This window comes from Anoplopoma fimbria, chromosome 12 (assembly GCF_027596085.1).
Source record: "Anoplopoma fimbria isolate UVic2021 breed Golden Eagle Sablefish chromosome 12, Afim_UVic_2022, whole genome shotgun sequence".
NCBI lineage: Eukaryota > Metazoa > Chordata > Actinopteri > Perciformes > Anoplopomatidae > Anoplopoma > Anoplopoma fimbria.
In genome coordinates this window covers 6394452-6420431 of record NC_072460.1, presented here as the reverse complement: position 1 = coordinate 6420431, position 25980 = coordinate 6394452, and the positions used below count along the sequence as shown (strand labels likewise).

The window sequence follows — 25980 nt, the reverse complement described above, 5'->3', positions numbered from 1 at the left end:
ATAGTTGCATGCTTGAAATAGCATGGGATGCTTCCGGTAGACAATGATGAATTAACGATAGATGTTACGGCAGAGGGCAAGATGATTGCTTGGTTTTCTTAATTAAGGCCATCAGGTCTTGTAGGCTGATAGGCTGGAAAGACTCCAGAACAGTAGGAGAATTAGAGTAGCTAGAGTTTCTTGAGCAAGTCCCAGGCTGAATACTGGACCTAATGGCCATTACCTTATCAATAAAAAATATAAGAAACTTGTTACAGTCATCATTAGAAAAACATGGTATTGTAGAGACAGACGGTGAAACAATTCTATTAATTGTGTCAAACAAAACCTTTGGATTTTTCTTTGAGGAAGAGATTAAGTTTGCGAAGTAAGCAGTTCTAGCTTCTACTTTGAGCATCTGAATCATTCAGAGAACACCAAGTTGATTTTCTTGAACATGAACAACAGAATGAAGTTTTGCTGTGTAGTGGATTACATTATACATGTAAAGTAAGTTGCAAAATTCATGGTATAACAACATTATAACATGTTAAATTGGTGGCCAAACTAAACATGTTTAATAAAATCTTTAGCAAAGAGGTAAAAATTAAACACCAAAGTATGGTTTAGATGTTGTACTACCTTGTCATTTGCAAGTGCCTTCATCATATCATGTGTTGATTGTAAAAAGAAATGTTGAGGGATTAAATGTATTAAATGTTACCAATTATTTCGAGATATTAAGTTGCAAAGACAGAAAAAAACGTTTTTAAGACTTTTGAAAGATTGATATAAGACATTTTAATAAAAAGGACTTATTTTTAGATGAATTAATTAAAAATAGTTTAAGGATGAGCGGGAACCCTGTGCTTTTCTCACAAGCCAATCAGAGCACTCAGACAGAGGGTGATTACAGGTACATTTAGACAGACACTATAACAAAACTGATGGGTTTTCTAAACATAAAAGCACATGAACATGTTCTAGTAGAAATCCCAAATAGTGTACAAGTATGAACGTGAACATTTGCATAATGTGTCTCCTTTAAAGGATAAGTCTGGTGATATGTTTTAACTTCTCCTTTGTCAACAAATCCCTCCAAAAACTATAACCAAGAATGAATTGACCATACTTGCAAGGATTGTGTGCATAGCCAAAAGCTTGATATATCTTACTAAAAATCTATTAGTATAAAAGGAATGAATGGATAGGGAGTCAAAGTATTGAGAGACACACTGATGCACTTAGTTAGTTCAGTTGTTTTCATTGGATTTATTGACGTGATTTATTGTTGTGAGCCTTATCTTCTGCATCTTATGAGCTGTTTTAGGAAATGCATAAAGCTGTAACGGCACTCTAGACGCTCTAAGATGGATCATTTCCCTCCATAACACACTGGCAGTTCATCGACATGCCAGCAGGTGACAACCTAACACAAGATCATGTTTCCATCTCAGCACTGAAACGTGGTAGGAAATACTGCGTTAAACATGCATACTGAGAGGACTTCAAATGTGTATTATAAACAGCAATTGATATAATATGAAGCTGGCCTGCCTATGACTATTTTTACACTGACATTCACAAACACACAATTCAAAAATCTCTTTCTCTCTGAAAACGCCTCTCGCCCCCCAAGAGGCGTCCCCTCGCTGTGTGCAAGCCTATTTTCTTCAGCTGACATGTCTTCACTTCAGCAGCCACGCTGCACCTTTTTGCCTTCTCTCTGCCAATTTTAGCACACACACATGCTCACACACATGAATCCCCACACGCCACTACATGCACACATGAAAATACAGGCACACAGGAACACACTTACACAGCTTGTCAACTCCCCCGCTGCTGCTGCTGCTGCTGCTGCTGCTGCTAACAGATGACAGGAGGCCCCGGGGTTTAAGAAAGATAGTATGAGTGCAGGGAAAGTAAGAGGGCAAAAATACATGTTTGTTTGGACAGCATCCAGATGTGATACTTGTGTTTGAAGCGAGACAGCACGTCCAGAAGGTAAGACAGGAAGAATTGAGCTTGTGCATCATTAATCTGATTTATGTACGAACTGCCAAGCATGAATCTGGAGACAGGAGGGAAGGTGCTTTTGGTCCTCTGAGATCCCGCTGACTCGTTATATTTAGTCAAACTAAAATGCAACTTACTTGAGGACCAAATTTGAGCCCCATAGTGATCATCTAACGCTAAAGTCTTTGCATGTTCCACCTCTGAAGCCTACACTCCTTTGCAGACCAGTCTTGGCCCAGTTTTGCCATCAATGTGCAGTTACGGCAACCTCCGGGTCTGAAAAGTGAAGCCAATGCTAAAATGCCTTTAACTTGCATTCTCTCTAATTTTCATCAGGGGGCTACTCTCTGCATAAAGAAGTTTGATTGTATAGAAGTCTATGAGAAAAAGGAGTAGTTCTCACTTGATTTATTTCCTCACTAAACATTGTAAACATGAGTTTATGGTCTCTATCTTTAGTTTCAAGTCTTCTTCAATACAGCATGATGTTAATTTAGTAAATTATGGTCCATTTAGAGTCAAATAGACCATAAAGCAGGGTATGCTTTAGGGCGGGGCTAACTGGTGATTGACATGTCACCACCACAGCGTTGTCCAGTCTGAGAGTTTTCTCTTAAAACTTCAACCTTTCACAGTGTATTTCACTTCATGAAAGTTAATTGTTATATTTCGGTTGCCCTAAAAATGTCTTACTCAGTGTTTGTAATTAGTCTTGCGTCACCTCTGGTTGCACAAAAACCAAGATGGGGATGGCCAACATTGTAACTCGTAGATTCAAAGTGCGCTCATTTTACACTCTTCAAATTTATATAGTATTTACCCGTTATCTTCTGATCATTTTCTTTTGCATGATCACAAAAGGGATTGATTTGATTCACCAGAATATTTACACCTGATAGCACCGTGACTCCATACATGGCGATGTCGGTTGGTTGGTCCTCCACTTTGGTCCGGATTTAAATATCTCAACAGCTACATGATAAGTTGCCATGGCATTTTTTACTTCCATTGATAGTCCATGTATTGCACTTGACTTTTCTCTTGCACCACCATGGGTCAAAGTTTAATCACTTATCCTGTGTTATATAACAAGATCTACCAGACGGGTTGGAACCAAAATTTGTTGCAGACATTCATGCCTTCCAGTGGACGACCCAATTCCAATCTGGCTCCAACACCCTCTCACCACCCACTAGCACTCAGTTCGCGCATTCGCGTGGGGTGGCCACCATATGAACTGCCATCCCAAACCAAATTGGGGGTGAGTGGAGGTGGGATATAAAACCCTCCACCAACAAGTATACATCAATGGTTACTTATTCGGCATCCCTTGTTAACCACGCGCAACAACATTACGCGTTTGCCATGGAAGAAGCGCCGTACAAGTGGTTTCCATGAGGTTTTTATTTTTCTCCATATGCTTATGGAGCGAAAAGATCCAAAGCGACTTACAGGAACTAAATAAAAGATCAAAACGTTTGACATTTCCACTTATTATTGTTCATTTCACATATTTGTATATTGAACTGAAAGGAATACAGCAGTTATTAGCACCGTTGCATTTGCCAATTAGCAGCCAATATGCTGTTAATATAAAAGGGCCAGAAGTATTTTTGATTTCAGGATTGGCTCCATCACACAGTGAACGCGCATCTTCTCACATTTAAGGCTTTCTCGCGCGTGTCCGTCACCAAAACGTGAGGGAGTCAGCGGAGACGCGCTTCAATCCCCCTTCTCTCCTCCTGCTGCTGCTGCTGCGCGTACGTGAACCGCGCTCAGTCGCTGTCATCAGTCCAACATCAGCATCTTCCGGAGGAGAGAGAGAGAGGGCTGGAGGAGGACGGCGAAAGAGAGAGAGAGAGAGAGAGAGAGAGAGAGAGAGAGAGGAGACATACTGGATACGGCTGGATAAGACACACAAACAGGACCATGCTGGTGATGGAGTCGAGGCGGTGGAGGATGTCGGATTTACGAGGAAGGACTGTTGCAATTTGACAAAGGGCTCCAGTTGAAAACCTATTTTTTTTTCTCTCTTTCGTTCTTCTCCTCCTCCCCCCCTCTTTTGGTTTTCATTCCGTTTCTATTTTTCCTCCCCCCACCCCCTCACCCCCTCACCCCCTCACACACACATGCTGCGCGGACGCTGAGGGGCGAGCAGAGGAGGGAGAGAAAAAAAAAAAAAAAAAGGGGAACCCCCCCCCCCCCCTACGGATGCCTCGGTGACGGTACCAACGAGGATCCACCGCCGGCGCGTCCTCATCCCGCGGATGGTAAATAAAAAAAAAAAAGAAAAGAAGAAGAGGACATCCTGGAGACGGATCTGGACTGATGGATGAGGAAGGAAGGCAGCTTTAACCCACACCCCTCCTCCACCCCTCCACCCCTTCACCTCATCTCACCTCACACACACACACACACAACCCACCCACCCGCCCGGCCACTGTGAAATAAAAGAAAAAGAAAATCCTGTTTGGATGGATTATTTTTGGTTCTCAATCATTCATGGTGTAAGCCCCGAGGAGGCGCGCCTCAGACGGCTATGTTGAATCACTGGTCTCGGTCAATTATTCATTAGTGGTGTAGGTAGGCTATGGGGTTGTTGGGTTTTTCTTTTTTGTGTGTGTGTATTCCTTCAATGTAGCATTTCCCCCTCACTCATTTCTTTTCTTTTACCATGTTTGACCGTGTGGTTATGTCGGCCTGTTTTAATAGCCTTTAACAGCCACACAAGAGATAGCCAAAGTGTGTGTGTGTGGGGGGGGATGGGGGGGTTTTCATATCTATAGAAGGACATATCTGGGCACTGAGGGGGGGCATTTCTAAAAAAAAAAAAAAAAAAAAAAAAGCAGGAGGACTGGGGGTGGAAAGAGAGATACAAGGAGAGAAAAGAAAAAAAAAAACACCAAACATGTTGCCTTCCCAAGAAGCCTCCAAGATCTACCATGACAACTACATGCGCAACTCCCGCGCCATCGGCGTGCTGTGGGCCATCTTCACCATCTGCTTCGCCATCGTCAACGTGGTGGTGTTCATCCAGCCCTACTGGATCGGCGACAGCGTCAGCACGCCGCAGGCCGGCTACTTCGGCCTCTTCCACTACTGCGTGGGCACCGGGCCGTCGCCCAACCGAGAGCTCACCTGCTCGGGCAGCTTCGCCGACTTCGGCTCCATCCCGTCCGGCGCCTTCAAGGCGGCCGCGGTGTTCGTGCTGCTCTCCATGGTGCTGATCCTCGGCTGCATCGCCTGCATGGCGCTCTTCTTCTTCTGCAACACCTCCACCGTTTACAAGACCTGCGCCTGGATGCAGCTCCTGTGCGGTAAGGAAACACCTTCCAGTTCACTTAGCACAGACTACATACAATAATCAAGACCTTTTTGATGAAGGGGGGAAACCCCATCCTAAACTCAGTTGACCCCCTCCCAGTTTAATTGCACGAGTAGCCACCTCGCACCTTGAGTGTTGATGATGTATTATCACTAGAAGCATTGTTTTTATGAATACATTCTCCTTTCCAATAACCAGATTGATCAGATAATTACTTTCCCCACAATGCACTGCTACATTCAGCCCCTGAATCCACCAAAATGTGTAGTTCTCTAGAAGCTATATATATATACATATATATTGATTTATATATATATATATACAGTACCAGTCAAAAGTTTGGACACACCTTCTCATTCAATGGTTTCTCTTTATTTTTATTTTTATTTATTTTTTCTACATTGTAGATTAATATTGAAGACATCCAAACTATGAAGGAACACATATGGAATTATGTGGTAAACAAACAAATGCTCAACAAACCAGAATATGTTTTATATTTTAGATTCTTCAAAGTAGTTGAATGAGAAGGTGTGACCAAACTTTTGACTGGTCCAGGTGGTTTTTTTAGTAGATTGGTGACGTTTTGTCTCCTGCTCTCGCGGGCTGGTTACAGTGCTACCTTCACGGACAGTATAGCTTTAGCGATGGTGACAAGTTTAACGTTTACACGTTTAGGTTTGTGCAGGTGCCAGAGCTGTAAGACCCGAATGGAGATGTACGTTGTGTGAGCAAACAGGTTATATTACACCAGGTATAACATTATATGGATGGTTAGTCACTTATTGTACCAATAATTGGTTTGGTTAAGTTCATTTTGCACTATGAAAAAATAAGATACATAATATCACCCCACTGTGCTTATTTGAAGCCTCAACCTATATGATATTACGATTTAACAATATTATCCAGAAAACAAAATGAATATACGTAAAATATGACTACATAATATTGATGACTACATATTTTAAGAAGATTGAATATATAATAACAACAACAATACATTATCAACAACAACAAAAACTATATATATATATTTCTACATATACAGTACCAGTCAAAAGTTTGGACACACCTTCTCATTCAATGGTTTTTTTCTACATTGTAGATTAATATTGAAGACATCCAAACTATATACAACACATATGGAATTATGTGGTAAACAAACAAATGCTCAACAAACCAGAATATGTTTTATATTTTAGATTCTTCAAAGTAGTTGAATGAGAAGGTGTGTCCAAACTTTTGACTGGTACTGTATATGTAAATACTAATAGTCCGTCTTTAAATGTTATTGTGTACTGTAGCGGTAAACACAAACACTCTAAAATAAATTAATAAAATAAATGAATTACTCAAAGTGAATAGAAAATATGTATATCACAAGTTTCCAGAGCCCATGGTGACATAATGTTTTTTTTCAAAGACGTTCAGTTTACAGTCACAGAAAACCAGCAAATACTGAAATTTGGAATCAATCTTTTTTTTGTTGCCATTTTTGCTTGAAAAATTACTTAAACGACAAATCGATTCTGAAAAAAAATGTTGCAGCTGATTGACGAGCATCTAATTGATTGATCCACCATTTACTTAAGCTGTTCTTTTCTGACTATTTTAAGTTTTATTTTCAGGATAAAGACTCTCAGATGCTCATATTGACTGATTATTCACAATAACCCGCACAGGAACATTATGTATTTTGGTCTGATTTATTGCTACTGTCTTTTTCAGAATTATGCTGATCTCGAGTGATTTGTTGGCAACAAAATGCAAGACTGCTTTTTCTGGAAAAAGGCTGAAATAAATTGTATCCACGGCTGTCTCATGACCGAGAGAGTAAAAATGACCACGTCAGCAAGACTTAACCTCTGAGCAGCCGGAACAGCACGTATCACCATCTCTCTCATACACACACTTAAAGCGAGCCTCCTGTGCGTATCCGACTCCTTCATACGCCGATCACTTTGATAAATAGGCCAGGCAGAATAGCGTAGGAGTCAGTTTTCTGTACGGAAACAGTCAGCTTACTAAATGAGAGGGAGGGAGAGAGGAATGGAGAGACAGAGAGGGAACGAGGGAGAGAGGGAGATCAGCACTTTTTTTCTCCTCCTGTATTGTTTCTTTCCTCATCCTCATCTGCCCACTCCGTCCTCTGTTCTGCCGAGTGTGTCGAAAGGGTTTGGTGCTCTACAATCAGCATGAATCAGACAGAATAGCAGAGGTACAGATTTTCTTTTCTATAAATCTTCATGACTTTACAGGAATTGAACCCAGGTCTTTACACAAACCCATTAATCAAGCAAGACCGTGGGTGAAAAACGCAGCGCTGGATCCTTTGCTAAGAAGCAAAGCTGCAGCATAAAACGCCCCGATTACAAGTAAAATTCCTGCATTTAATGGCGTTCACACCAAACGCGAAGCAAATTATTTTGTACGGCATAACTACATACAAAGTCAGGGCAAAGATGTGAATAGATGCAACAAAACTATTCGATTACGTTTAGTAAAAGATTATGGCTTGACTGAAAATGTGTAGGTTTTGTTATGTAACTTAAATTATGCAGGTAACATTTTAAAGTAACATTAAAGCTGTTTTTTTAGTTTCACACAGGACACAAATAGCGGTCTCCTGGGTGATAGTCCTGTATTTGTTTGATCCCACCCCCTCCTCCTCTCTACACAGACATCCACGAATAATAATTCCAAAAGTAGTTGTGATACATCAAAAAAACAAATGTAATCCAGGAGGACATATGTTTATTGATGATGCAGTTTTGTCGTATGGAAACATAACAATTGACTGTTGAGGCTGTTCAAGGAGAAGATACTTTTAACTGATAAAGACTATTCAAGCGACTCCGTCACATCTCCGAAAGCGATGGCAGCAAATTTCCCAAAAGGCATTTATTTGTAAGTCCTGAACACATATTGGGAATTTAAACGGTAAATTCTTGAATGAAAACATAAAAAACATAACATACAACTTAATAAAGTGACAAATATACACTTTTATTAACAGTACTCAAAGCGTTTAAGCTGAAGTAAAACTATTAACTATTAGTGGTGAAACTAGTTATACTGCACTGTAAAAGTTTTGCGTTAAATTTTTTTCAATGAAGAGAGGAAGATGGAGCTTTCAATAACAATAATTGTGATATTTCGTCAGTAAAATCTGAATCTGCTACGTAACCAGTAACATATCTCTTTCAGGTAATTGTAGTATTACCACGTTTTTCTCAGAAGTAAAAGTACAAAGTAAGTAGTATGCAGTTGAGTTTCATATTTTTAGATGTTATTTTGGTGAAGAGGGACTTAGAAGAGTAGCGTCATTCAAATTTTATTCATATCAAGAAATCTAACTATAAAGCAACAAATCTTTGTCTGTCTGTCTGTGTGTCCTTTGCATATATCCAGAACCGATCATCCGATCTACTTCCCACTTGGCAGGTGTATTGCACCGGACCCGAGGACCTGCGCTGTCAAAGTTGGTGTATTATGGACACGCAAAACGTTCAATATTAATGAACCAACTAGTTAACAAGTGACAGCGCTCTGTGCAGCAGAGGGGGCGGGCCTTCGTGGTTTTACCGACTGTGTGGAGCATGTTGTCTGTGTGTGTGTGTGTGTAGGGGGATGATAGTTTAATCATCCACTCTGCCCTGCTGGGCGTAGCGGCAGGTCTCCTGGCACCGCGCAGTGACCGAGTATACCGCAGCAAATACAGCGAGGGCCAATTTGGACCGGCAGTGGATAAGATTATGCCAAATGGACCAAGAGTGTCCATTAGGGAGCCGTTAGGGTCCCAGAATGTGATGGTCAGCTAGTATGCTTCTCCAACAGGAAGGTAAAACATAATTGTTCACCCAATGAAAATATCCTTATCCATTCATCCTCATGTCAGCTTTAAGTACATTTAAGTTTTACCATCCACATAGGACAGCGGTTTTACTGGCGTAGCTACATGTCAGAATTTTAGGTGAGTGGTTCTCCAAATTTGGGAAACTCAGCATCAAGTACGCCAAATTAAATCAATCCTGCGGTCAACTATTGGGACTTATTGGCTTATTCAAATGTAAGATTGAAACCAAGGCCAAATCACTGGGGCGCAGACCTCTTGGCAGAGCCGAGTAACACAGTGTGTCTTGGCTTCCACAAGCTGAAAATGGGCAAAAGTTGGCCCATAAGGTTAATAAAGGACTATATAATGGCACTCATAACACTTGCCAATAAAGAGTGTGGGTATTTACTAAAAACTAAACTAATACTATTATTGTCCTGGACATTGAAGCAAAACCAAGCCAAGGAAAGAGTTTACAAAAAACCCAACTAAACCAGCAGAAACCATGCACGCTGCAGCAAAGGTATCACAAAGTCAGATTTCCGGGTTATCTACATATGGGCTTTTCTGTTGTCACAAAGATGGCGGACTAACTGGACAGGGTTTAAACTTCTTTCTCATGCTCTCTTTTGTCAATTTTTTCAACGTTTCCTCACACAACAGTTCATAAGATATCTTATAAAAAGTTTTTTTTTCGTTACTTGCATACAGTCTTTTCAAAATAAACATCCGTCATCACAGGAAGCTCATTCATGTCAAGGCAACAAAACCAATTGGTTAGGTTTAGGAAGAGAGCATGAAATACTTTTTTTTACGGCAACAAAAACTACTTAGTAAGGTTAAGGGATAGATTACATTTTGGTTAAAAAGACCACGGAAGTGCCATTACTGAAGTACGCAAGTTAAGCCATATAAAAGCCATATAGCTTTCATTATACTTCCTAGTTCAAGGTTACATGGAGAACAAACAAGGGATATTTAGGAATTACGCTGCGTTGTTTTTTGTAGGAATTGATACAAATGCTGTAAGAGACCAGTTAGCAATTTTGACACAACAGTTTTTGTCATTTTTTTTATGTGTACAAACAAGTGCAACACCATGAATACCTTCCAGGAGATGGAGTCTGAAAGTTTGCGCCATTATTGCCATATTCAAATGATTAGCGCACCCTATCCTTCGATATGGCAGCCTGAAGTTTGCCCTCCCAACTCGTCAAATACAGCAGCTTGGTCAAGGCCCTACGCTTCAAACTATGGCGCTCTACGTACCCCTCTAGCGTCAGACAAGATGTCAATATACACTTGTTACGTGCATACACTGTCTTTTCAAAACAAACTGTAGTTCAATCAGAAGAGATTTCATTTAGAGTAAAATAGTAATGTATTACACCTGCATGATAAGATGAAAAGCGAAGAGTCTTTGGTGATTAGACTACATGGTGACGTAGTATATCAAAGGGGGGTAATGATGCTGTGGTCAGATCAGGAATAGTCCCTCTGGAGTCTAGACACACTGGTGGTGTTGGCGGTGGTGTTAAAGGGAGTTGCTGAAGATCAGATGACGGGATGAGGAGCAGAACTGGCACTGGGTGTGATGGATGTGATACAGGACAACATGAATGAAGAAGCAACAATAGCTACCACTGAAATGATTTAATATAAGAAAGAATAAAAGTGGAAAACCCAATAATTTGTAAACAATAAAGAGGTCAGCGAGGCGAGGAAAAGTGGGATTGTATTGTGTTATTAACGAATCGACAGCAACCTGCTAAGAGGTGAATTTCCTCATATCTTCCGCAAATTATGTCACACCGCCATGGGACATTGAATAATGGACTCATTTTACACTTAGACTCTTGACTAAGCAGCAATTTTCCTCAAAGGAAAAGAACAAGAGGAGGGCTAGATTTCCCAACAGCACCCAAGGTCTGTGAAGAGTTTCTCCGCTCGCACCTTTACTTGGATTTAGATTAATTCGGTGGTAAAAAGAAATGCTCCTGGGAAAACTGCTCAAGCTTTAATTTCAATTCTCCCTTTTCAACAAAATTAATTTAGTGTAAGAGACTGAATTTACAAGAAAAGACGGGTCTGTTTTGTGTCTTTATATTGCTTTCCCCCCATCTTCTCTCTCTCCTCCCCCGTCTCCTCTTCGTTGATGGTTCGTATCGTTTCCTTCCAACCCTCCAGCAGAACTGATGTACCATAGGGAAAGCTCACTGGCCCACAAGCCATTGCAGCTTGATGACTCTCTTTCTCCGACCATCAGCTCATGCCTCCATCTCTCCTTAATGTCTTTCCCTGTCTGTTGCAATATTAAACAGAACTAAGCAGGACATGGCCGTGGCTCAGGGGAGGAGCTGTCCTGGGACAAACGACCTGTAAGAGACCGGTCGGTTTGAGTGTGTGCGCGTGTATTTGTGTATAAAAGCAATAGGGGAAAAAAAGATGGAAATAGTAACTTGGAGGAATAGAGGGCATGAATGCTAAAATGATTGGACATCATGTTTGGCATTATATTATTAAAGCTATTAAATCATACATTTTTGGGGCCATTTTGGGATAGCTGAACAATCTGAAAACACATGATATTTTAAAATAAACAAAACAGTCCCCTATATACACCACCACCACCACCACCACCAAAGAACAACATTATCATTCGCACAGAGTTGTTTTTGTGGCCACCTGACAAAAGTAAATGCACTGTTCACTCGCTTTTAGCTCTATTTTTGGTCTCCACCAACTCCTGAGAGATACATCTGTCTCTCAGCTGCAAAATTGCTCCTTTATGTTCACCAACTAGTGTGATGGTGATGGTGGGGCAGGTAGTGCACTCTGTTTTGGTGAAAAAGTATTTCTTAGTTTAACAAAATTAAGTTACAGGTTGCAGAATTCTGTTAATTAGACATATATCCATCCGCCCTTTTGAATAAGAGTCGCTGGGATTTGTATTTTTTTTCAGGGATACTATGCTACAGTCTACAATGGCTGAACTACTGCAAATAAAAGAAGAAAATCAGGTTCACAGACTCTCTAAGACAGACAAGCCATGGTGAACGTGTTCTTCCGTCAAATTTTTTTCAAAGCCATGGGCAGGTTTGTCAGAATGAAACGGAACATCTCCAACTGGACACCAACTTGTTCACAGTTTGTTGTTTGGTGTGTTTCTCCATTTTAGCGAGAGTGACAGAGAACAGAGAAGCTCGTTGCGTATGGTGGGATTTGTGTTCTGCCAATCTTAGTTAGGATTAAACTGGGAATAACGCTGATGTCATCCATACTGTAGTCAAATAGTTGACAGTGATGATGTTGTGTTTTGTTGCTCTGTTTCTTTGTGAAATCTTGTTTATAGGTAAAGTCTGAACCCTGGCTCGCGCTCTATTCAGTGCCGAAGTGATGCTGATGTTGTTGAAGTTTGACGTTCAATAACTGTGTGGATTATTGCCGTGCATGGCTACTTGTTTCTCGGCTGTAAACCACTAGTAAAAGTCAGTAACACTGACAATATGAGAAAAATCTTAAAAAACAAACAAAGCTATTCTGCCATCAGCCTGTCCACCTCTGTCGTTACCTACAAATCAGTCTCGGAATCAGCTATCGATCTGAAGACGATTTGGCGTCTTGGGCCAATATTTTGGGGGCTCTGGTGTAGACAGTCGACATATCTGGGCGAATATCTTCCTTTTCTACACGCTGGTCATTGTTTATAGACCGATTAGCAACTTTTTAGACATGACGTCTAGGACTTATCTCTTTAAACAGATATGTGCATATGAATGCAGACAAATAAAAAAAAAGGATTACTAAAAGGCTTAATCGTCATAAAACGATTGCATTTCGCGCAATGTGTTCCACCTCTTTTTGCTTCAAACACATACTGTTTACCAACCAAAGTACGCTCAAACTTGATTAATCAGTACAGAAAACTACGCTCAAACCCTTTCAAAACCAAAATCTTGTCCTGTCGCAGACATGGATATTGATAAAGATATTTGAAGGTATACAGCATCAGCTGAACGGAAAATGATGGATTCCTTTAGAACAAATCACTGCTGTTGTAAGTTAGTGGGAACATATCTGTGAATAAGCAGTGACACTTGGACTGACTCTGATTTATCTGTTAAGTAACACTCGATGTAACTTATCATGGCTTATAATACCCTATTATATGTACTTATTAGTTACAATTGTTCTATTCTTTCAAGTGGCCCACTCACTTTTCTGCATTCATCACATTCAGTCCACATTGCCATTAATATTCACAACCATATGTCATATTATTAGCCACTGGCGCCACACCAGAAGCTAGATGCCCCCAGAGCAGCTCCGACTCCAAGAAATGCAGAACTGAAAATCTGCTTAGATCTTACTGCTGACACTTTGTTGCACACACGACTTTCGTCTTCTTGGGGAGTAAAAACTTGTACATCGGGTCAATAAATGCAGGCACTCTGGAGGTGCTGGAAACACATTTTTGACTTAATATAGTAGCAATGCGATATCAGTCCTATGTTTGACTTCACTGCAGTCATTGTGCTTTGGTCCAACAGGCATTAGGTTGGATTTCATGGTTTCAGAAACAAGCACACATCAAAAGTCCCTTCTTTCTTTATCTGCAAACGTCTCCCTGAACATCACACATTTTGCTTTGCGCCTCGCTACATGAAGGGTTAAACTACATCCCGGGTCGGTGCAGAACGTCGTTATTGGACGAAGGTCTTAAAGTGTTGAATGGTCCAAAATGAAATGATTCCTTATAGAGGGAGGTGTATAAATACCAGTGATTGAACGTAGCTTAATTACAATTACTCACAAGTACTGTACGTAAATACAAATTTGAACTACTTCTACTCCTTTACATTTCTCAGGGAATATATTGTACTGTTTACTCAACAACATTTAATTGACATTAGTTACTAGTTACTTTGCTGAGTCAGATTATTCAAACTAAATATAACTCACCCAATTAAAAACATGATGCATTATTATGGATAAAGCTACACAGCAGTATATAAAATAGTTAAAATTAGCCCAACCAAAGCATCCATGATTCTTATGCTTTGTCTTTTTATGTAGTATTCTGAAATGGGCCATTCTGCACTTTTGGTACTTAGTATATTTTAATCATAATATTTATGGACTTGTATTACAATATTTTCAGTGTGGCATTATTGTTTTTACCCTTTTAAAAACCCAACTCCGGTGTTGGCTTAAACAGGGAGACTCTCAAGAAGGGAGGCATGGTAGACCCAGAACCAGGACTGAACAGGACAGGACTGTCAGACCCTGCTCCAGTAAAACAAGAGATTATCCAAATGGAGACTGGTGCTCTACCACTTTTGTCCACATAAGCGTACTCCGCTTTATTGTCTATGTTACTCTAAATGGAGCATCATTTACTAAATGAACATCATGCTGTATTGAAGAAGACTTGAAACTAGAGATTGAGACCATAAACTCATGTTTACAATGTTTACTGAGGGAATAAATCAAGAGAGAAGTAGAGTCATTTTCTAATAGACTTCTATACAATCAGAATTCTTTTCGCAACCAGAGGAGTCGCCCCCTGCTGGTCAGTAAAGAGAATGCAAGTGTTAAGAAACTTCCACATTGGCTTCATTCGGCAGAACTGGAGGTTGATACCTGCTTTAAGTAAAGAACTCTTTGATGCTCTCTCACTCTTTCACAAATGTGCGCAAAGACCACCAAACCGTGTCCATTTTTTCGTTCTTATAAAGCAGTGAGAAGTATACAGCAGTACATGTCTAACTGCAACAAGAAAGCAGTCGACTAGAGCATATAGGCTGTGTGTGTGTGCTTGTTTGAGAGAGAGGAGAGACGACCGAGAGTGAGGGAAACACAACGAGTGAATAAGTTTGTGTGTGAATGCTGTATGTATGCTCCTGTGTGTGTGTGTGTGTGTGTGTGTGTGTGTGTGTGTGTGTGTGTGTGTGTGTGTGTGTGTGTGTGTGTGTGTGTGTGTGTGTGTGTGTGTGTTTGTGTGTGTCCGTGGCCACAAATGCGTCTGTTCATGTAAGCGGGGAAGACAGCGGTTAAATGTGTCCATGATGGTGTGAGGGTTGAATTATTAATGAGAATGTTTGGAGCTAGTCTCTTTTTTTCCCCCTGCACTACCAAACGTGTAAAAACGGCATGCATGTGTTTTTGACGTTCGTCCATGTGTACATATGCTCGGAACATGGCGTACGGCGCCGGTGCACGCATGTGGACGAACGTGCCCACGCGCATGTGTTTCCTGCAGGAGCTAAATAGACGCTGCAGTGGTCGAGTTAAATATAGAACTACAGAAAGAGAGACACAGAGAGAGAGAGAGAGAGAGAGAGGTTCCCCGAGGGATATCCCTGCCTCTCTCTCTCTCTCTCTCTCTCTCTGAGATTTCTGGCCGGCTTTTCCCAACCAAAACGTACATGTTTTAATTATCAGGCACTTAATAAATAATTCCAAAGTCACCAGGGTGTTTCTAAAAATACCCCGACAGCTGAATAATGGATTCCTTTGACCCTTCTCTGCGTTGTCACTCACTGTGTGTGTGTGTGTGTGTGTGTGTGTGTGTGTGTGTGTGTGTGTGTGTGTGTGTGTGTGTGTGTGTGTGTGTGTGTGAGTGTAAGAAAGGGAGCAAAAGAAAGAAAGAGAAAGCCCCTGAAGCATGTTGATACCACGTAGAAGCATGAGGGGAGAATTTCTCCACTATACATCATCCGTGCTCCTCATTAATATGCAACCATATGGAAAAACGCACTGTACGTGCCTCCATTTAGAAAAAGATGGATTGATCATTCCCTTCCAGTATTTTCAGTCTATTAAACAATCATATATACAGCTTCATCATGAGTAAGTAAAAGAGCTATACATTCGAGTTACTTTGCGTTTTTTTTTTAAAGCGATCAACGGCAGCATTTTAATTTTGCTTTAGGACACAATTAATTAACAGCCGACCCCCTTAGATTTTCTTCCCCGGGGGATGGAACCCCTCTGTGTTGTAACGTGCCAGCTGAACATTTGGTTCACCCAAATAACAAGTTCAGTATTTGAACTAGTCCAGGTTTTGCATAATCCACCTCACTGTGAACACTGGGAGCTCATCTTTTACTCTCTGTGATTATCCAGGGAGCATTGTTTGCGGAACAAGATGTTGTAACAGATTTATTTTTAAATGTTCAATTAAGTGAAAAAAACTCCCTTCATTTCCACTGTATTGGTGTATATTATATATATTTGTATATTATGTTAAATGTTCCATGTTCAATATATAGAACTTCTTTTTTGCATTCAATGCATATGGGCACAAACTTGTGCTGCGTTCCACTCAACTTAGAACTTAGTACAACAGAACGCCACTCAAAGCCAGAGTTCTGCCTTGTAAACTCAGGAAAAATTCACAAACCCTGTCACAAAATAGCACATGGAAGTGACCGTTGTAAACAATATACCATCAACTAAAAAGGCAATGTTACTATGTATTACTTTAATTATATACAGACAAATATACATATGATCATGTTAAACCTGTTTTGCAAGTAAATTGATGTCAAAATATGTTGCCATGTTATTCAGGAAAGCGTTAAAAATGACCCCTGCACTGCTGAGAGAGAGTGTGTACATTTGTCATTCACTTTTTGTCGTTTGTTTTCGTCCTGGGATGCGGATCAGACGTTGGAGATTTCAACTAGAAAAATTCCACCTCCTGAACCCAGCACAAGAGGCACAAGCGCACCGTTTTTTAGTTTCAGACAAATGGTTGTTGCCATTTTCACATTCACATTGTGTAAGTAAAAATGTCCTTTCACCCTTCTGTGCACCCACTGGTTGATCTTAAATGAAGAGGTGCTAGGCACATAGCTTTCATTAGGTAAGTAGTAAGCGATTGCTCCATTGATCAACAAGAACCTGCTCTTAAATCAATGGAGCAGTACTTCCTGCGGTTTAAAGGGCACATCATTCAGATGGTAAGATGTGCCTACGTAAGCGGGGTCACAATGGAAATATTCAGCGTCAAAAACACTTCACAAACGGTCTGCGCTCGCCGTCTCCTCTCCTCATCCCTCTGTGTGCGAGTATATTTAATAAAACACAAAAATCAAGGGTTTAGTAAAGTGTTGTCTCAGTATACATGTTGGTTCATAGAGATGGATTGGCCGATGGAACCGCTTACTGATCACTCACTATCTCACAAAACTGCTTTGCATGGTTCAATGAAAAAAGATGGGCAATGACGAACAATTTGGAAGATTTATTAAGGAAAGGATTTATCAGAAGCTCAGCCTACATTCCTTAACTATAATTAATCAATGTAAAATATTCAAACAAAAATATATAATTAACACTAGGAGTGTAAAGACAGAATGAAAGAGGGGGAAAAAGGGTGAAAGCTCCATGCCAAGTGGGCCAGTGAACCCTGGCGGCAGCAAGATCTTGTAAAGTGCCTCCTCAGCAATATACCGTCCCACACACACACACACACACACACACACACACACACACACACACACACACACACACACACACACACACACATACACACACACACAAACACACACACACGATCCCAAGTCCAATAACAGCTCTGTATATCAGAGAGGAGGCCGTCCATTAGATACTGTAGATGGAGGACAGCAGGCCAAGGTCTAGACAGCTTTATTACATTATAGACTGGACATGGTGATCTCTTTTAATGGAGTCATGTTCACACCTTTCCCCTCCGCTGCTCTGTGGTGGACTTCAAAACTGCTCCCACGAGGAGGCCAATGGTGTGAACAGGAGGTTACAGTTTGGTTATAAAGACACTTCAGACTTCTGGATTTTAAAACGACTTTCAAATGGGTTAGACTTTTTTCTTAAACTATAGAAGGCAAATGGATTCTCCATTGGAAGTTGAACCATAGCCACAGCGAAATATAGAACAATTTAACCAATGTTCTAATTTACTGGGTAAGATGTATGAAAACTGCACGCAACTTTGCCTTAATGCTACGTTATCAAGTAGCCAACTGGTGACGCTAATCTAAATAAGGTTTAAAGCGATACTCTGTTACTTTTGAACTAACAGATAAAACAATCTAACTCTTACAAATTAAAATGTATAAGCTACAAAATTGAACCCTTGCTGAATTCAATACACTCACTGGTATGACTAGTAGCTTATGGTTGCTAATGGTAACTATTCCTCCAAATTATTTTCAATTAATTTCAATTCCATAAAGAATGGTAGAAAGTACAGTCCATTTGGTAGCAAATATGGAGCGATTCTTGACGCAGCCCATGACTGTTCCAAATGACTGTGCCACCACTTTATTTCAGCATTGACACTAGTTTTTCACATGGGCATGAACAGCCGCTACAATATGGATGCTTGATTGTCTTACTTGTCTTACTTCATTGAAGATCCATCGTCATTCAAATCCGCGTGTGAATGCATCTGTCTGCATTTGAGAGAAAGTGGTGTTGATGTGTCAGCATGCATTTATATGTATTGCTTTGTATGTGCACTACGGCGCATTACACTACCATAATCAAGTAACCCAGTCAGGGTACATGACACTCTGTTGGATGGCGTGACGGCTGTGTACACAGAGTCAAGCTGCTCTGGAATACTGTGGAGCCTAGATCTGCTCCCATCAAAACAATTCACACTTCTATATATATAGCACACTGATGGTATTCAAAGAGCTCTTATGTGATCATTTTTTGGCTGTGTATCTAGAATGAATACAATGATTTGTGGGGACATGTAGATGAGAAAGTCTGACAAAAATGGTTATGTAATAAGTCCATAAATAACTTCAGGATGCTATAAATAAATTGATTTGTAGTCATTTTACCTAGTTGGATCCCAAACGTGTCCTGGCAACACATTTCAGAATGTTTTCATCAGTGCGATCTGCTTTGAAGCCTTGTTTCTAACAGCTGATGGGCTGTGAAGGCTTGCGATGACAAGAGATGACGGGGAAGTGAAGAACTGAGATGAGAAAAAAAAAATGGCATAATGGAGCGGAGCAGCAGTTAGCCATCTTGCTTTCTCTCTCCCTTCTTCACAGGCCTCGTTTTTTCCCTTTCATTCTTCAGCTCTCTCTCTTCGCTCCCTCCCATCCTCCCATCTCTGTTCGATCCCCCCTCTTTCCATCTTTGAAGTTATTCCCTTCCAAGTTCAGCATGCAGTGTCTTGAGAGAGTGGTGGGGAGGGAGGATGGGGGGGGAAACCCCAATGACTTCAAAGGGCTGTTGAGAGGTGGGGGGGTATTTTTAGCCCGCTGGTGCCCACTTTAACATTTGAGTTGAAGATGGAGGGGAAGGGCAGATAGAAGAGTTGGGCACAGAGTATGTCACGTGGTCATTACTGTCACAATGCCCTGCAATACACGAAGAAAGGTCTTCTCTACATCAGAACCAACTATACTGAATCGGTAGCTTTTAGCAGTGGCGCTTCTTTCACTGGTGACTGGGAGCGCTGTTGTTACTTCCTGGTTAAAAGCTTCCTAAAGGATTCAAAAAGCCAGATGTGATAACAGATGTGTTGCTGATCTATGAATCTTATAGACAATGCTAATATAGTGTGAACTTAACACAGTCTAAATCAAAAACGTCTCAGCGTTATGAATGTTGATGCATTTGATTACTGGTGTAAGTATCGCAGTGCAGTTTGTGTGGTGACGTGTCCACTTTGTCTCCAAAGTCCTACTGCACACATTCACTCTGGAATCATTATTCTGTGAAGCAATGTCTCAAAGGATCTACAGAGAGAATGAATGTTACAAGCAGCTACACAAACGTCTTTGATTGACAACTTTGTGCTCACAAAAGAAAATCACTGAGATTTTGTCTGCTGCCACTTTGCAAAAGAAAAAAATCAAACCATCACTTAATCAACCAGGTTGTGAACAGGGTAGGTATTTGTTTGCCCTATACCCGCAAGTTTATCTACAACCAACCTCAGAACCCAGCAGCTATCGTTCTGTTGACAATAAGCCTCTGCAGGCAATAGTTCAGGGGTTCCATAGCAGCCAGCGGATGTCCAGGATGACCTCCTCTTCTGTGCTCCGGTCATTGTTTATTGGCATTGTCATTGGCAACTTGAGATGCCCGACTGGAGTTGGAGTTGAGAGATGACGTGTATTTGTCGGATTTCTTCACAAGTTCATAAAAAGCTAAATCCTCGTCGGAAAATAGCCGACGTGTTCCTTTATGTACAAATTTTTAACCTGTATCCAACTAAAGCCCACTCAAGCATGATTAGTCAGTACTACTTGGACTACAAGTGGAAAACCAGAGCACTTCAGATGCCCAAATTCCGAAACCAATGTCTGACCCCTTGTTTCCTTGTTCAAAGAAATCAGCAATGACTTTGGGGGAGTAGGACTTTATAAATACCGAAGTGGGATTTGAATTGCTTACAGCACAAACACATCTTGAATCCTTGTGCGTTTTTAGGATGGTGCACAAAATTGGCATTTGTTCCACCACATAATAGCAAAGCAAGATTTAATATCAACCACAAAGGGAAAGGATTTGTTAAGTAGGATGAAGCATTGCGACTTTCAGGATGTGGCTCTGCATCCACATTTTCAGGAAGCCCACACTGACGGGTTTCATGCCAGATGGGGAAACATTTATCATAAAGCCATAAAACATGTTACCTGACGCTCATTACTCAGTTAATGATTTTATCAGCTCTCATCTTTGTTAATATCTTGTACAAAGGTCATAAAATGAGCTAATACGGGGATGATTTCCCACGACGATTACTTCCATCGCTTTTCTATTCTCTCATTACTTACTGTATTATCATCATTATGCCCTCTCCCATTACATTCTCTCATTACGCCTGCAATCATTCGGTCGGAGGAGCGGTCGCATTTTCCAAGCGCCGTGTGCGTCTCAGCCTGAAATACGACTCCTCGTGTTTGCGTGGCGCTCTGCTGTGCACGGAGAGGTTGTGACTGATATCCTCCCTCATCTGTTGCCATGAGTTCACCACCCACCATTCGCTCATGATGGATGGGTGGTGGGCGAACGCGGGGTCTTCAGAGGGAATCACTAATGTGCCGGGGTAATATACTCAGATCAATCAACCTCCAGACCCTACAAGCATCACATCTTCCTGCCTTTATTCAAATCTTGCCTGGGACCTTTGTCTCACTGTACTTCCTGCAATTTTTAAGCTGTTCGATGAAGGCACAAAATCTCAGTATCAGTAACATAATATTAAGAGGTCCAGACCCTGACCTGCTGAACAAGCCACCAGACAGGGGATAACATCAGTTTGAAGACTCGATAGCTATTAAGTTAATTGAACAACTTGAAAACATGTCGGACAAAATGCTGTGACTTTCCATGTGTATTACAAGTGATGTTGCCCATGGAAAAGACATGTCTGGTCTGGAAATGAAGATGCAGCGTGACGTCTGCCATGTATGTTCCCCATCTCCCGGCGGAGCACTGCTTTACTTACAGCCCCTCGGGCACCGGCTGGCTGCTCTTTAAACAGTGCTGGTGAGCAGGGAATATAGCACGATCAGCTCCCTCGTTGATGCTCACTTTGATGAATGAGCAGAAGTGTAAAGTATAGATTACCATTTTTGTTGTAGTGTCCAAATCGCATGCATGCAGTTCCCTAAAGGGCTTTGTACTGTGTGCGCTCACTTTTGTTTGTGGGTGTGAGTGCATGCAGGTTGGTTTGTGATCTGTAGGTTTTAAATTCTATCACTTGGGTCAATAATCTGTACAAGGACCCCCAAACTGCTCCCTGTGCACTGTAGAGTAGCTGCGCAATACTACTTATACGAGGATGGGTTAAATGCAGAGGCTAAATTTTGTGCTGTACTGTGTACAATCATAGACTGTATATATAAATATATAAGATGTGGACCTAGTCATTGTGACCTCACCCATTGGTTTGTGGACTGTAGAGACGCCGTATACGGCTCGGGTAGGGACCTGTCAATTACAAGGTAGCCCCGCCCTAAAGCATACTCTGCTTTATGGTCTATTTGACTCTAAATGGGACCATCATTTACTAAATGAACATCATGCTGTATTGAAGAAGACTTGAAACTAGAGATTGAGACCATAAACTCATGTTTACAATGTTTACTGAGGGAATAAATCAAGAGAGAAGTAGAGTCATTTTCTCATAGACTTCTATACAATTCTTTTTGAAACCGGTGTAGTCGCCCCCTGCTTGTCAGTAAAGAGAATGCATATTTTTAAGACACTTCCGCATTGGCTTCACTCTTCAGAACCGGAGTTTGCCACCTGATTGCATCATACAGTAAATGCTGCTAACCAATAGCTTACATGTAAACATCCTTAAATACATGCTGGTCAGACTTGTGCCTGGTGCTGGAGCTGCTGGGGCCTGAGAGAAGTAGAGTCATTTTCTCATAGACTTCTATACAATCAGAAGAGTTGCCCCCAGATGTCCATTAGAAATAATGCAGGTTTTAATGGAGGTTGCTGCCTGCGTCAAATGCTACTATGAATATCTCTCCACACCCTGCTTATCTCCTCCTCTGTGTCCTGCTGCAGGAGTGTGCCTGGTGCTGGGTTGCATGATCTTTCCCGACGGATGGGACGCCGAGGTGATCCGGGACATGTGCGGGGAGCATACGGGGAAGTACTCCCTGGGCGACTGCTCCGTACGCTGGGCCTATATGCTGGCCATCATGGGCATCCTGGACGCCCTCATCCTCTCCTTCTTGGCCTTCGTCCTGGGCAACCGGCAGACAGACTTCTATCTCGATGATTTGCAGATGGACAACAAAGGTTGGTGAAGGAATAATTCTGCACAACTTAAGGAAACTGTGCAGAATCTGGTTGGTTAATTTGAAGTGACCACTCACAATCAGGCGATAGGTCAGTCACAGGGAGAGATATACTGTACTGAGAGGTTATGAATGAAAAGGAGTGGAAAGAGAGTGTTCTTGACTGAACTTCCGCTAAACGGCTCATTCTATGCTAACGAAAACACAATGTTTCACAGTTTCATGTGATTAGGCATTGTTGAAAAATACATATTATATTCCACTACTGCTAATAGATGCCCCTAAATGCAACACACTGGCCCTTTAACTGTGAGGCAACTAACGTGAAAAATATTTGACCCGGTCAAAAAAAAATACTAAACTACAACCTGACCTCTGCAACTCTGGCCACATTGCTCTCAGCGCTGCGTACAAGAGCAGAGGGGGTTCCTCCGGTCTCTGGAGGGTTTCTGATAGTTTGCACGACGTTGCATCAGGACATTTGAAATGCATTGTTTTAGCGGTGTGAAATGGAGGACGGAAGGAATAGCAGAAGAAGGCAGTGGAGAGGCTAGAGCAAAAGGTATAATGCCAAACAATAAAAAAAAAGCCTTACATGAGGATTGATTTGACTCAATGTGCAACATCATAAACAGAACCAGAGCGAGAGTAGAGGAGATAGAGATGGATCCAACACAGAGATACACAGACAGTAAAGAGTAGAAGAGAGGAGTAAAGAGACTGAGAGGGAAAAGTGACATAAGATGTCTCGCTTCTCCGACAGCCAATCTCAGCGATGGTTTCCATGGTAACTGGAGATATTCCAGAGCGTGGGCGTGTCTTTCTGGTTTTATCTGATTAACCTCATTGACAGTGATTTTTTTTTTTTTTACACATTCAGTGCATCTAATGCTAAGCTCGCATTTGTTTCACAGAAATAAATGTTCTCTTTTGCTGCTTTATATCAAATGCTAAAATAAAAACTGTATGACAACCTATTGACAGTCCGTGAAAGCATTTGTCTCGTTGTGTAGGTGACAATAATGAGTAGAAAATCATGGATTTCTTTTAAAATATACTGTTAAAATAAAACAAAAAAACAACGAGAAACAAATGTATTAAATAAATGAAAACTGCACAAAGGTTAATGTTATTTATATATTTTACCATTAAGTTAATGCTAAACTCATACTTACATAAGCAGATTCATATTTTTACCCAGGCATGCATTTTTTTCTGCCTCACCGTGTCTATGCCAACACTTTTGTTCTTTTTTTGTCCTGGCAGATTTTGCTGTGTCGAGGGTAAGTTGACTTTTGCTTTCTACATTTCCTGTGCGTATGTGTTTGAACCTCACATTCACACGTGTCTGTGCAATGCCCCATTGGCTTTTTAGCACCATACAGTGCCCATCCTCGTTGGCTCACAGAGGCGGTGAAAGGGTCCTATTGTCCTGATCATCAACCATCTCCAGCAGATTGTATGGTCATTAATTGCTGAGAGACAGTAATGTGATTTATTGTTTAATGGCATCGCTCAATAATCTGCCCCCATAGACACACCCAGCACCCAGATGTCACATATGACATACTGTATATGAATTATTATAAGTAATACATGAAACGCGAGATTGGAGTTGGAGTTGAGAAAGTTAGCCAGTTTACAAGCTAATTCAATCCCAATAAAAAGTTACGTGTTTACCTGCATTCAACCAAAGCTTACTCCAAAGGGATTGTAGTCGGTGTAGTATTGACCAAACGGAAATCAAAACACTTGCGTTACTTGGTTTGTGGACTGCCGTTTTAAAGCCTGGAGTTCGACAATTTCGCCGTAGCCATCTTGGATAACGGCTGTTGCACTTCTGTTATTTTTTGCAACCGATAAACGGAAGTTACCATATTTGGAATGCAGAGGAGTGACGTAGAGACGCTGTATACGGCTCTGGTAGCGGCAGCGACCTGTCAATCACAGTAATACCGCCCTAAAGCATACTCTGCTTTACGGTCTATTTGACTCTAAATGGACCATAATTTACTAAATGAACATCATGCTGTATTGAAGAAGACTTGAAACTAGAGATTGAGACCATAAACTCATGTTTACAATGTTTACTTAGGGAATAAATCAAGAGAGAAGTGAGTCAGGAGGAGTCATTTTCTCATAGACTTCTCTACAATCTGACTTATTTTTGCATTCAGAGGAGATGCCCCTGCTGGTCAGTTGAAAGAATGCATGTTTTAAGACACTTCCGCATTGTGGAGGTTGCCGCCTGGTTGTTGTTTAGACCTGAGGGGGCGATCACGTGAATTATCCCAGTCGGGAAACTCATTTTTTTCGATTATGCCGACACCACATCAATGCAGCTCGAATGCCTAATCTATCCATGTTGATGAAAAGGAAACACAATCTGTGTACAAACAAACCACACCGTACCGGCCTTCTTTCACCTACAACTTCCTGAAATGTTAACTCATGATATTTCATTTCTCGGTAAATCGGAACAATGAGTATCCTCTGTGTTGTCCTCTCCAGATCGAGGTGCGGGACAGAAGAGAGCCGAGGTACGGAGTGCAGCGTCTTCACTGAGGGCAACGACGGCCATGGACACAACTCCTTCTCTTCTTCTCCTGTCTTCTCCTCTCTTCCTCCCCTCTACGCTCTTCTTCTCTTCTCTCCAATGATCAGGATATCACCCAATCTTAATGCAGACACCAAGTGTACATGATTCTGTAAGATAAAAAACAGACAACTTAAATGAACTGTGATAAACTATATTTTCAACAACAAAAAAAAGAAGCTGTACAGTGCATTTAAAACTCTCATCGAAAACCTTTATGATGAAAAAAAGAAAGAAAAGATTTCCTGTATTTAAAGTTTTAATTTGTGTGGAAATCCAATCCCTAAAATGAAGAACCATCATGTCCATGTTTGATTTACACCATTTATTTCAAAGCTTGCTATTTAATGACTTTTGAGTTTGTGTGTTTGGGAACATTCGTGGCTCCAGGGAACCGAGCTACTGACACAGACAGAGTCGAGGCTCGCGGCACGGCAGCGGGACC

At 41.2% G+C, this 25980-nt stretch overlaps 1 protein-coding gene across 1 annotated transcript; it reads left to right on the top strand.

The window, feature by feature from the left end:
- The first annotated feature begins 1829 nt into the window (after window positions 1–1829).
- On the top strand, window positions 1830–25504 carry LOC129100296 (LHFPL tetraspan subfamily member 4 protein-like). The gene is made up of 5 exons (XM_054609892.1): window positions 1830–1855; window positions 4906–5315; window positions 22704–22940; window positions 24206–24222; window positions 25451–25504. Exons 2-5 carry the CDS (start codon window positions 4907–4909, stop codon window positions 25502–25504), a joined length of 717 nt encoding a protein of 238 aa, XP_054465867.1. The 5' UTR covers window positions 1830–1855; window position 4906.
- Window positions 25505–25980: the final 476 nt, after the last annotated feature.

Coding starts and splice junctions, on each gene's coding strand:
- LOC129100296 (XM_054609892.1), top strand. CDS start 4,907: ATGTTGCCTTCCCAAGAAGCCTCCAAGATCTACCATGACAACTACATG. Junction 5,316..22,703: donor CTGGATGCAGCTCCTGTGCG/GTAAGGAAACAC, acceptor GTCCTGCTGCAG/GAGTGTGCCTGGTGCTGGGT.